The sequence below is a fragment of the Dermacentor andersoni genome, unplaced genomic scaffold, assembly GCF_023375885.2.
Source record: "Dermacentor andersoni unplaced genomic scaffold, qqDerAnde1_hic_scaffold ctg00000039.1, whole genome shotgun sequence".
Taxonomy (NCBI): Eukaryota; Metazoa; Arthropoda; class Arachnida; order Ixodida; family Ixodidae; genus Dermacentor; species Dermacentor andersoni.
Window position 1 is genome coordinate 870,080 of NW_027314752.1, and position 14,134 is coordinate 884,213.

The 14,134-nt window shown below is 45.5% G+C and overlaps 1 protein-coding gene across 1 annotated transcript in view; it reads right to left on the reverse strand.

The window, feature by feature from the left end:
- The window catches only part of LOC140214369 (E3 ubiquitin-protein ligase ZNF598-like), a 43,755-nt gene that overhangs the window by 21,950 nt on the left and 7,671 nt on the right, over nt 1-14,134 (reverse strand). Inside the window, exons 2-3 of the mRNA XM_072285749.1 lie at nt 9,615-9,872; nt 5,516-5,727 (exon numbers count right to left, since the gene is read on the reverse strand). Of these exons, the coding sequence (XP_072141850.1) occupies nt 5,516-5,727; nt 9,615-9,872 (470 nt within the window). The remainder of the gene's footprint in view (nt 1-5,515; nt 5,728-9,614; nt 9,873-14,134) is intronic.

The window sequence follows — 14,134 nt, forward strand, 5'->3', positions numbered from 1 at the left end:
TGACACCATACACTTTAACATCAACCATTTTCTGTAGCAGGAAAAAAATATTTCCTAGACCACCTGAACAGTACCGATTTTCCTGCAGTCAGGAAAGTGTGAAGATGTACAATAAGCAATAAAGATGTCATAGCAAAAGTTCAGTTTCTTGTTGAACACACCTCAATATTTGCTCGATTCTAACATGCACCTTATTATTCTAGAAAATTGGGCCAAAGATTGCCTGCACAGTACAAACGAATATCAAACCAAAACAGCGTTCGTGCCATTCATATGCTTTAGCGCAAAACACAATTGTAATGTGGCGAAGCTGACTTTATGAGAGTGGCCACCATTGTGCAACGCACATTTTTCTTGCTAAAAAATTGGGTGCACATTAGATTTCTACTTTGTTTGGGAGCTTTAATGTAATTATGAAGTCAGTTTTCTACTTTGGACACATAAAGTGGGTGCGTGTTTGATTAGGGGGCATGCTAGACTGCAGAAAATGCAGTCAACGTCCGATTTTTTGGACTCCCTAGGGCCCGCGAGAACAGCCGCAGAATCAGGCAGTCTGAAAAAAAATGTATGCATGCCTTCTACTGCCCCCAAGAAATCGCCACAGGTACATCCGAAATACCTCTCAAGGCCTGCCAGTACAATTATCAGGGGTATCGGTGCTCGTACTGTGATAGGAGATGGCAGGTGCACGTGACGCACGTATAGTAAGAAATACCGCGTCCCGTGCCAGTTGCCCATTTCCACTCTTGATATGTTTCACCACAATACTTCGCATATGCTTCGCCGCGTAACACTGCTGTATTTAGGCAAGGCTGACTTTAAGGAACCAGCATTATGCAACGCACTGTGCATTCTGAGCTTCGAAGCCATTGGCGCGGATTACAAAGATGGAGTCGGCACCATTGCCAACAGCGGCGAATTGTTTCTATGAAGAGCACAGCACCGAACAGCAAGAAGATTGACAGCGAACGTCGAAGTAGTTGGCCTAGCGTCACCTTGGTGGTGACTACGGCTGCCAGAGGATCTGTGTGTGACAGCGCCAGTTCGAGGCGGCGAGATAATAAAAATGGTGGCAGTGGTGGCTTCGATTAATGCTGTTTCAGACCTGTGGTCACGGCAAGAAGTCCCCAAAATCGGACGGCGAAGGTTTTTTTTTTTTTTTTGCAGCTGAAATTTCAGATGTACTTACATTGGCTCTATGGTGTATGTGGCAGTGCCGCAAAGGCGTCTGAATTATCGGGCATGTCCGAAAAATTGGTCGTTGACTATACTGCGAAATGAATTGGTGATGTGCTTTGGCATTTTATATGCGTCTTGTCTAATTCAACCCGCTGAATAATTCGATCAATTTCATCGGTCCCATCAGGGTCAAATCAATCAACACAAGTCAATGGTACTATAGTACAGAGTAGTACAGAGTTAAACCTCGATATAACGAAATTATTGATGTAACAAAGTATTGAATTTTTATATAACTTCTTGTTCATAAAACACCATGTATATTGAACCTCAATATAATGATGGTATTGCACACGATTTCAATATGACGAAATTTCATCGCCATCGCAAAGGAATACTGAGACAATAAATGGCAACTTCTGCAGATGCAGATGGTAATTACATGCGGCTGCTAGCGAACGCACCTCTCAAATCATGCACCGCACAACCGAGAGCGACCACCAAAACAGAGCAGCATGTTCCATATAATGTCCAAGTGCGACAAGATCCTATCACACCCCATGCGCTATATGCTTTGGGTGCGAGTGAAAACATGCGAGTGAGCCACAGGGCGTCTACCAAGTTGACATTTACAAATTCCCTGAGTTTTCCATGTTTTCCCTCAGTGTCGTTGCAATATTCCTTGAGTGATATAGATCTTTGTTTTATGCCAAGGCGGGCTGAAAAAATGTCACCCCATGCTATCATTCTCTAGTAAGTACGTTAAAAAATAAAAAAACAACTTAATCCAGTTTGAATACTAAGGAGTAGTGTTTATTTTATTCAAAAAGAAAACAGAAGGAAGTGGTTAGTAAAATGCACAGCAACTCAAATATATTTAAATAAAAAAGGTAAAGCCCATTGCAAATCGAGCCGTATATTTTCAATAAGAATAAAGAGATGCATACAGAGCATACAGAAGCAAATATTTTCGAATGTGAGCTACCGTATACATAATGCGGAATATAGGTCGAGGTGGAATATAGGTCGACCCCCTTACATCGAAGCAAAGAAGTCAACATAAAAATTATAAGGCACAAAACTTCGTTTTATTTAGTGGTGCTGCCAGACTCTTCACCTGCTCATTTGTTTGAGCTGTCTGAACTCTTGTCCGAAGACGACTGCTTTTCACTGGCTGCATGACATCCTCGGTGCCGTCCAAGGAGTTGCTAATGCAACACTTCTTGAATGCCCGCACCACCATATCGTCGGGCAGCGAGCGCCAAGCCTGCGACACCCATGTGGCCACAGTGGCGAGAGGCGGCCTACGCAGCCGGCCGGTTGGGGTAGTCGGGTTGTCCCTGGACATCCACTGATTATATTGTTGCGTGTGGCGTTCACGGACACGGTCTTTAAAGGGCTTGTTGAGTACGACGTCCAGTGGCTGAAGTGTTGACGTCATGCCTCCCGGAATGACGGCGAGTTCCGTCCTCCCGTCGCGGAGTGCCTGCTTCACACCTGTGGTCAAGTGCCCGCGAAAGGCATCCGAGACAAGCATGCTCGGACACCGCAGGAGTGCGCCGGGTCGCCGATTCCAGACGATCTTAATCCAATAGAGCATGAGGGCCTCATCCATATAGCCCTTTTCATTCACGCAAACGACAACACCCCGCGGGAAAGCCTCTTTCGGCAGCGTCTTCCTCTTGAATATTATGTATGGGGGCAGCTTTCTGCCGTCTGCAGTACACATGAGCATCACCGTGAAGCGCGAATGCTTGTTCCCCGTAGAAAGGAGCTAGACTTCTTTTGCGCTGCGTTCGCACACTGTGGTGGGCGACTGCATGTCGAACCACACCGGCGTTTCATCAGCGTTGCCGATCTGTCCCAACATGTAACCATGCTGATGCCAGAGACGGATAACGAATTTGACCAGCTTGTCCTCGTATGCCTCTGGCAGCTTCTGGCAGATTGATGTGCGCCGTCGAAGTGCGAATCCCTTGCGTCGCACATGAAGCGATGAACCCAATAAATGGAGCCCTTGAATTGTTCCTTGGGCAGTCCGGATTCTCGGGCCGTGTTAACTTTGGGCCACGTCGGTCACCAAGGAGGTGATAACGATGCGGATGCCGAAAGGTCTGCGCTCCTACAGGTTGCCAGACGACTATTCACGTTGTGCCAAGGGCCGGTATATAAGTCGAGGGGTGAACTTTTAGTAATATTTTTTGGAAAAAACCTCGACCTATATTCCGCACTACGGTATTTCTATCAACTGATAGCAAGCTCATTGGTATGAGGCCTGAATTTTATCCCAAGTGAGTTTCTTTCTCAGCAGCTGGAAAGTCAACCTCAACTGTTCTGACATACTCTCACCTGCGCACAATGCCTCAGTGTTGCGTTTCACTGCTTTGAAAAGTTTATTTTGGTTTAAATGAGGGACACCTCCATCTCAGCGCCAGCTAACACTTTGCTTATTGAGCTCAAGCTCCTTTAAAGAAGCGGTGGCACACTTCCTTTCCTGTTCATTCCTCAATGCATAGGTTATTTCTGTTCTCATCCTCCTTTCGCCGCGTGTTCGCCCCACAGACCATATGAAGCATCCTCTTGGTCAGTTGCAGTCAACGTCCGATTTTTTGGACTTCCTAAGGGCTGCAAATACGTCCAAAAAACTCGGGCAGTTCGAAAAAAAATGAATGCATGTCTTTTACTACCCTCAAAGGCTCAACTTGCCACAGGCACATCCAAAAAAGCGCTTAATGCCTGCCAGTACACTTATCAGTGCTCGTAATGGAACAGGAGATGGCGGGTGCACGCGTGCATAATTAATGAATACATACTGGGTCCCGTGACAACTGCCCCTTCCCACACTTGTTAAGCTTCACTGCAACGCTTCGCGTATGGTTCACCGTGTAACAGTGCTGTATTGAGGCGAAGCTTACTTCCTGAAACCGGCATACGTCGCGTTGTGCTTTCTGAATTCCCACTTTTCCCAGTTGGTAGACACCCTGGAGGCAAGAAGGATGGTGGATTGACAAGCACTGTCTTCCCGCAAGAGAAAGGGAAAAGAGAGGGAGGAAAGTGAGCTCCTCGTGGTAATGCAAACATGCCCGTGCATGGGAAGGGAGAGTGGAGGGAGAAGGGGGGCAGGTCAACAGTACAGTGAAACCTCATTACTACGAACACCACATTAACAAACCTTTTATAAATCCCCTGCTGACTGCTTATAGGTAGCTTCAATGTGAACATACCTCAGTACTACGAACTTCAGAATACTGAACCTTTCAGAATAACGATCACTATTCAGTTTCTGGATCATGCTAACACCTCAGTACTACATATTAATGTTATGAAATCTGGGGATCTTTAGATTTCTATGTATCATTTACAGCAGCTGGAACAGCAGGCTAGCACAAGACAAGGTGCAGAAAGCAGATGCCGCCGCGGCACATGGGCTCGAAAAACCTGAGATGGTGCCAGATGGGGAAAACGTAGAAGGGTGGGAGAGGACTTCATTTTTTACCTATTGCAGAGGTGTCAATGCATCAGGTGTGATGAGCGCATGCTCGGCCAAGACAAGTGTTGCCTAGCAACAAAGGTGCATGTCTTCATCTTTTCACTCCTCTTTCTGCATATGCCCCTTCATTCCTTCGCGCTTTTTTCTGTGGCCGTATCAGCTACACATGTGGAGCAACGTAACCTTCGTGCTCATGGGGATGCCACACGGTCGCATTTTCCGGACTTTGTTTACATGCGCTTGCACTTTAGAATAGTTCAGGTGCCCACCTCAAACAAGACAGCTGCGGTGTCCATGGCAAGGAATGTGAAAAACAAACAAATGAAAAGAAACATTGTGCTTTGGAGGCGACATGGTGCTTCCTTTTTGTTGGTAGTTTTCTCGGCGTCAGGGTCTCTTTTGAGCATACCACTCTTCTGCATGGTGCTTCGGTGGTGCGTGGTGACGGAGGCAACAGCTTGAGCCGAGAGCCAACAGTGGGATAGCTCATACGGTGACAACTGATGAGTTGATTGATGCAATAGTCAATTCTATGGTTTTCACTATAATAACGAACACTTTTCCATGGTCCTTCTCAAGTACATTATATTGCGATTTCGCTGTAATTGGCTGTTTATTTAAATAATTAAATAAATAAAGGAAAATAGGAAGCAAAGAAAAATTGCTACGGAGTGGCAACTGTCCAGCGCAGTCTGCTAACGCCTGGACCGGGGTCGGCAGGTTGGCGTGAGTCTCCTTTCCTAGCGCGACCATGACTTTGCATGACTCTCAGTAGGCTGAGTGCATACGCAGCCTGCATGCCCTGTTTTAGATGTTTAGTGCGAAAAGATGAGCAGCAGCACCCACCGGTAGTACTGGAGCCGGTAGTCGTCGCCACAGAAGTGGCAGTAGTAGTGGTCCCGGCGCAGGTGCCGGTACAGCTCGTCGTTGTCGAAGTAGCGCATGTCGCAGAACTTGCACAGAGGGTGGCCCTTGTGCGAGGTGTCATCCAAGTCCCCCTGGCTTAGGTGCCGTGCCATGTCCCTCCGCGTGTATGCTGTCCGCTCACACGGAAAGATCTGTGAGACAAGATGAACAAAGAGTTCATAGGCAAATTTCTCAACCTAATTGCACCATACACTGCCCTGCCACTGCTACGCGTTGAAAGCATTTATCTTTCTTGAGTATCTATTATGTTAGTCCGACAGACCACCAGTTATCTGTTCTGTGCATTACATGACTTCTCCATCTCCATCTCTACCTCCTGTTATGGCTCACCTCCAGGACTAACATTCATGTTATGCAGACAAAAACAACTACTACTTCAAATTATCGCTCTGACAACATAAACAAGTCAACATAAACAAAATGCCAAAAGACCTGTTTTCCTGTGGCAAGCATGAACAAGCACGACTGCGCACGTAGGTGTCTGCGAGTGTGTTTGTGTCCCATTGTGAAACCTTCTTTCTTTTTCTTACCATGTGCTATGCAGGGAGAGCAAGCAAAGTTCACTGCAGGAAAACAACAGCATGAAGGGCTAATGGTGACGTGCCAAGATGTGACAACCAAGCACTGACAGCACGTGCGACTGACGATATGCTCTCTCTACGGGGCAAGTGTGTTCCTAGAAAGCTATAAAAAACAGTCTGCCTCGCCGGTGGAATCGCCTCTGCCTTTTGCTCACGAGCTGCTCGTTAAGCTGACGACCATTTACAGAGATAATTCAATGTTTTGTTTTTAGAGTACAGCTCTGAGGTGCCCGTTCCGGCGGCGAGCATCGGTGTAACTGAGTGAATAAGCACAGCAGGGGATGAAAGGCGCAAGGAGGAAAGTGGAGAGGAGGGTGCACTTCCCTCCATTTGCAACATGCTGCACGAGACAGATTGTCTGCGCCATCCAATAAATCACGAAATGAAAACACATATAGAGCTGCGCTCAAATTTCAAATTAGGGAGTATCGTAATCATCAGTGAATTTTTTTTTTTTCTGCACTGCTTTGTCTATGCTCAGGCCCTCTTCGCCGATCTACCAGGTCAAGCTGCACACCGCTGGGTCTACACTACCTTTGGGACTAAAAACCCAGGAAACATTCTCAACTAGAACGTCACCTGCACTTTCTTTCTGATTTACACAGCCTTCTACCCGTCACTAACACCTATCACTTTCTATTCCATCACTCATTATGCAATCGTTAGCTCCTGGAGTTTCTTTGTGTTCTTCTAAGTTCCAGCCCCTAAGCTGGTTGTGGCAGAATACACTGGCTGCATAGTTTTCTTTTCAAGGATACAGGTAAGCTATATGTCACATCTATGTTTAAGTAGCGAGTGATTTACTGTGTCTGGTTCAGTAACTGCTTGCCTTTGCACATAGCGAGTGACCTATGTTATGTACCACTACATATTGTACTTAACATTTTTCAATTTCACTTTGTTGTGCACCCTGCTAAGGTCCTGCAAACAGGACCGCAGTGTCAATAAATAAATAGCTGCTGCAAACAACTTGAGAGCGCATGCCGTGCACCAACCGATTTTTACTCTTCTCGAGATCTCCATCTTGTAACCTGGATGACTTGGTATAGACGGCTCTTCTGCAAAGTTTCAACAGGCCTGTTTGTGAATTTCAAATTCCCATTCTATTGCCAGGCTATCGAACATTACCTTCGTCTTCTGCATATGAACTATCAAACCTACTCGCAGACTAGACAGGACATCACTAGGTTGCCGAGACATTCGCCCTATCCATCCTAACACCTCATCCTTCCCAATCTCGAATATTATATATACTTCTTGCAAGCACGCAGTGGCATTGGAGATACTGCGTCTTCTTGCCTGACAAATACCTTAACCTGTATTTCCATGATCTCTTTTTCTGAAGGAATATGGTAGCTGTTGAATCTCTCTAAGCATTTTTTATGATATCCAGTTATGTTTTCTATGCTCCTTCACCACACTTCCATGAGTGCTGGTACCTCTACTGAATTAAAATAATTCCCAGTGACCTACAGAGGCCAAAAGGGCTGGTTATATTCCACAGATTTTGTCATTGCCTAATTGATGACATGAAATGTGGTCCATTGTTCCAAACCGCTTCTTCTAGCCAGCCTGTTCTGTAAGTTGACTGAAGTGTTACCCTGATTTTATTGGAAGCTACCTTCATGAATATCTTATACAAACTGAAAGCAAGCTAATGGACCAACAACTAAAATCCTTAATTACACTTGGAACTCCCACCTCGAAGGTCACAATGCAGGGAAATCGGGACCTTGAAAGAGTGCTGTCCCAGTGGACAGTAAATGAACAATGTCAAATGAATAAAGCACTAACACCGTAACCTTGTTCAATACAATACTGCCTCTCTAATGCATTTACTTAACACCAACCAATTACATTTAACTAATGTCCGACTTCTCCCTCTGACACAACTCTCTCCACATTACGCCATTGGTACCTTCTTCCCGAAATACATACTAATTATTACAATCAAGGCTTTGAATTTTTCTGCATTATAACTTGGAATGATTTAAACAATAGCGCCAATCAGCATATTCTTATACAGTCAAACGTCTCATTATACAAGTCACTTCATTGTAAAGCCCGCAATGCCTGCCACTCACAACAGAGGAGCCTAAGCATGTTCAACAAAAGAAAACCTTGATTTAACATGAATTCCAAAGAGACTTAGTGAAATAGGTCACTAATTTGCTATGCGCACCTTGCCCGACAAAATGCGCAACTGCAGCCACCGTTATCGCAGCGAGGTTCACAGTACACTCCGCGGCGAAACACAGGAACTAAGCAAAGTAAAGCTGCAGATCGCGGAATGCCGCTGTCGAGTCCCTCGCCGTCAAAATTCTTGGTTCGTTTGCAGCATTCTCTCTTACTGTTGCCTTCGTTGAAATTTTCATCCTTTCTACCTTTGATGTCTTTGAAAACATCGTTGGTCGTCAGTTAAAATTACATAACCACGTCGTCATCAAATGTGACTTATTCGTAAGCCGTCGCACCCGTTGATGCATTACTGCAAGTAGTGCAATAGTTCGGCGATTCATGGAGCAGGGCAGCAGGATTACTTCTGATATCGACACTTTCGTCAAGCACGTCACTAGCGATCACCGTACCTTGGCGACCTTTGCAGAGGGCAGTGGGCGGCATTGCTACATGGCTTTAAAGCAAAATATCAGCCATCAGGGAAGCCTAAGTTACTTCCCTGTACAGGCCAATTGGTTGTAGTGGCCGTCGATGTAGAGGTGTTCACAATAAATAGGAAAGATAGGAATGTAGCCGGGAAAAAGTCAGTATTTCTTTATACAGGTCATTTCACTGTAGAGGCATTCGACTGTTGTATGTTCCAGAAGACTTACAAACGTTTGCTATTAGAGCTACTAGTTCATAGGTGCCGCATTTTCTTGTTTTGCGTTCATGTTTTTGTGTTTAGTCGGGATTTTACATTTATTCTATTTTTTCTCTGCTTATTCTGCTTTTTTGTTATTTGCATCATTAGTATTAACACTCCTACGCTGTTTGCATGCTGTCTATTGATGCCCCACGGAATGTTTTGTTCAAACCCTTATACAATATTGTTGGGTCCTGAGAGCTCTATTCCTTCTGTACAGCACTGAGCAAAAGTATACAAAGCACAGGCTCATTGGAAAAAAAAAAAAACACACAAGAAACTGAGCTTATTTGTAATTCAGACACACAAACTGAAAATGCAGAGTGCACTGGAAAGGTCACAATGCCAAGTACGGAATGCAGTCCTCAATTTCAAGTTGCATTCGTAAGTGGAGAAGAATATCAGATTTATCGTGAGATCCCCAGTCCTTACACTTCTGCTCCAGGGTGCACTTCAAAAGACTTTGCACTAATGCAACAAAACCGAAAGGCAAACAATGTGCAATACAAAAACTCGGAAGGCAAATAATAAAAAAGTGATAAAGCAGGCAGGAGAGCCAGTGGCGGCCAGCTACCTTGAGGTGCTCGACGCAGAGGTCGCAGTAGGTGCGGTTGTGCTCCTTGCGCACATGGTTCCGCAGCATGCCAAAGTTGCTGAAGATTGGCGCCGGCTTGCCCTGTGCCAGCGGGCAGTACTTGCAGCGGTTGTCGAGTAGCTCGCGGTAGGCCTGCCGCACCGACTCATCCTCGAAGCATATATGCGGCCGCACGTCCACCTGGTACAGCCGCTTGTTCAGCTCTTCGTAGGGGCGGCACTCCTTCACAAAGATCACCTGCATATAGAAGGGTGGCGTGCAATAAGCAGACTGGGATGGTCACGCGAATGCATTCACTAACTCTCATCATGAAAGCACAAGCACTTTCACAGTGCTCTTCTTAACTCTTACCTTACTGGGAAATGGGGGCAGGAGGAGGGTAAAATGGCCATTTTTTGTAGGTTACACTAGATTGTTTTTTTGAAGGAACTATTACAATTAACATTTTATGCAAATACACGAACACAAAGTTTAATAAATGTGCTTTTCAGGCATAGAAGTTTTATTAACCAGTTCTTTGTGGCAACACATATTTTTAATTGCCAAAAACAAAATTGTAGAATAATACTGAACAAAACTTGCAAAGATATCCTTGTACCTAAAAAGAAATATTCCTATAAAGATTATGAAATATGCAAAACCTTTCGCCATCTAACAGTCACTATCTGTGACGAAATAAAAATTTTGTCTCAAGCAGCACTCCCACTAGAACCAACTTTCTGGAAGCCCTATAGTTGCGTGCGTCATGTGGCAAAACAGCTCCTTGATGTAAAACACAGGGAAATGTTGCAAATATTGCAGTAAATTGTTTTTTTGCTGGGTTTTGCCAACATTGCATTTTCTGGAATTCTGGTATGCATCCACTTTAGCTGGCTGGTGCTGAATGGCCTGGTATGGTGGAGGAGCACAAACGGGCAATGCGTCCCCCATTGTAGCCCCCTCAATTAAATTCAGATGAAAAGGCAGGAGATCCTCTGACTTGCTGCTACTCGAATCATCTAGAAAACAACCACAGACACAGCACAATCGTGAAATTTGCAATGTTTTGGAGTGCGTCAAGCACTTGCAGAGTTGGCCATTTTTGCTTGCAAACTCCTGCACCTTCCGAGCCTGTTTAAAGATTGCCGCCACACAGAAAAAAAAAAAACGGCCGTGGCTTAGCTTGGTTAAGCCTGGTGATTGCGAAGCAATAGTGTCTTATTTTCGGATCAGCTGGTAGTATGGCTGGTGGTAGTCTTGGGTTATGCTAGTGTTACGGCTTACAGTGAATCATCTAAGCACCAGCACGTCCAGGTGCATCTCGGACTTGAGCACGGCGTTGGCGAACGCCCGTATCAAGCTGAAGGACGAGAGGTCCAAGTAGCGCATGACGACGTTCTCGATGCTCGACACCCGCCGAATGTCGGCGGCTGCGAAGAGGCCGCTGCTGATGTCGCGACACGCGAGGATGACTCGGGCGCCGCGCCGCGCCCCTGGCGAGAGGAGCGGGAGTTAGGCCGCTGTTGGTGGCTACCGCCTCGCCTCGCGACGGCGTGGGATGGGGCCCCGTTTTTACACAGCTGGTGTGACATCACTCTGGGTCACGTGGTGTGACGTCACGCAGCGAGGTCACGCTAAAGGTCAATGGTGCCTACCACCGCCTCGCCACGGAACGGGCTGAAGTGCGACCTAAAGTAGTATTGCTTCGCAATAAAAAAAAGAATTTAGATGGTGCAGTGTGCTTGTGAGTGCCGTGGAAGGTCTTGAAAATGGTATTCGAAACCACTGTTAGCTAACTAACGATGCACGATGGTAGCCCGAATATAGAACACGACAAAGCACGAATACAGAATTTGCACAAAAAGAAAGAAATGATCATGGTGCTCTGTTCATTTGTTTTGTCCAAGCTCTATGTTCGTAGTTTGACGCACAGGAAAATTAAAAGGCCAACTGGAACAAAATTTCATTTTGGCTAAATTTGTGTTAAATGAGCAGTATATACCCTCGAACCAATCTTGGCAAAGCTGGAGAGCTGGTAAATGTAGTTTTTTTTGTTAGCAACCTAAGCTGACGATGTGTGCAGCTGGTGGTGTCACTATGACATAAATCAGAGCACCTCGCATCTGTGTTTTTGAGACATTTTCGGCTTGCCGCGAGTGCCAGGGATGGCTCAAGTCACCACGCCTGGAGAACTACAGAGCACACTTAGAGCATGCAGTAGTTCCGAGCGTCTTGGCGGAGAGAGGGCTCGTCGTGGCAAACTGTGGTGTTCACAGCATCTACGGTACGCAGCCGCATGGCCTCCGAGATCCTCGGTCATGCCGAGAGACCACGAACTTGGTCATGTGTCACTTATGGTAGGCTCTAATGGCAGTGTTTTTTTTTTCAACTTAGTATCAAAAATGGCTAGTCTTTTGCAAGCATTTCGTGATGCTTCCGCTCTTATCTCGAGTGTCAAATTTTGCAAGGAGGCTGCTAAGTGTCTGTATTATCTTAAACTAGGCTCTTTACTCAGTCCAAAGTTTTGTTGCAATCGGCATGTAACTGTGTTTTTCAACTGAAATGTAGAAATACTAAGAAACAGGGGAAACGAAAGAGGAAGAGCATTCCACCAACTGGATGCTGCACCCACAACTTATTATCATTTTTAGATCTTAAATATTTCTTTTAAATATTGAAAATTTGAAAAGATGGCCTTTCTAATGACTGTCCCAAATACACTACTCAGGTAAGTATTTAAAAAAAAGCAATGCATAAACAAGAATTGACATGCACTACATACACATATGAGGGCTTCCAGAGCAGTTTTAGGCATACGTGCACAGTTGGGAAGAAACCTGACAAAATCACGATTCTAAATGCAGAAAACCTCAAAGAGTTTTCTATAAAAAGTTGACATCATAGATTCCAAGCTTTTTGTTTTCGTATTCGGGCTGTTTTCGTGCAGACAGAACTCTCATAACGTGCTAAGCTACACTGCTTTGCAAGCTTATATAAATGCTTCACAGCAATGCCCAATCGTCTAGTTGAACTCTAAACTTGTGACGTCAGAGGCACTGTCGAACAATTCTCAGCATTTTTAGGCACTGCTGTGTCACACTTCTCGTCTTGGGGCCCTTGCGTGGACTTCTCGGCAGTGCCATTAGATGGCGCAGCTTGTCCAGAAAGAAGCGCGAGGGAGGAAACCAGTTCATACACGACGTGTTTGCATGCAACAACACGCCATGCATTTCAAAGGCCAAGCGCAGACTTCGTGGCAGTGCCACTAGGTGGCGTGTGGTGTTCTTAGGGAAGTGCCATAGTAGAGTCCTGCTACAGTACACGCCTCATACATATAACTCAATTCAAAGGTGGCACTATGTAGCGACACTACATTACTTCAATGCTAATGCATTACTGGAGATGGGTTCTGCCACAATTTTTTATTTCAAATGTGCCACTAGCCCTGGATGATACGTGAAATTGGGCCAGGCCCCGCCCACAGGTGGGCCCTGCGACATGTAAGCGAGAGCTTTGTCATCACCTCAGCTGCCAGGGAGAGTGGCTGCTCTGAGAATAGAAATGCGTAGGCTCTCGCCTGAATTTTCAGCTGTCCTTGCAGCTGCCATATGTGTAATATATTGTGGGTGCTTTAAACATGGATATAAGAACCGCCCACCAGCACGGCATCACATACATATTTGAATGCGATTAGCCTTTTTTAGGGAACCTCATCCAGTTTGCAGATGTCTGTGTGTTTGTCTCTGCCTAACCGTGTCCCGCCTACTTGGGTCATTGCCGCTTACGGTCACATGCAGCAGTGGGAGCTCAGGGGAACATGACTGTCGACGTTAATGTGATTCATCAGCTGAAGTTATTTACAAGATTCTGCACAGCTGTACTAAGTGCTCAACTGGCCACTGCTACAATGAGCAGCAGGAAGTCGAAGAGGAAGAAGACTCCGTCTGGCTGCATACATGCTTCAAACGTGATGCGCTTTGGCTGCACCAATACGGCACATCGCTGCATTGCTTCAACGCTAATCACATTAACGTCAACATTTATAGTGAGATGGGTCCTGCCATAATTCTTTTTAGAATTTAGTATTCATTTCCCAGATGTGCTATTATCGTGCTCAATATGAGTTGCAACAGGGGCATGCACCCATCATTTCTCTCAATAATAAGTATGACAAGTGCTATTCTTCCTGCAAACAGGGTGCTACCAGTAATCGGAACGGAGTACAGCAATTTTTCTGTGTAGGCGCTGCCATATGGCCACTGTACGGATAGTCCAGCTCGCACAAGCAATAGCTTCTTGTGTGCAAGGTTTTGATTGTCGCCACACAATATATGCACCAAACTTGTCTGTCTCCAATGCCTTAAACCTGGTGAGGAGCCCTTCAAGATGTTCAAGCAGGTAAATAAGGTGCTCCAGCCATGAGCCTCTTCAGCATGAAGCAGGGGACTGGTTAAGGGACTGCGCACCATGCTTGTTTATGCATGGTATTAGAACAGAAAGAACGGCAGATATTTGTCTGT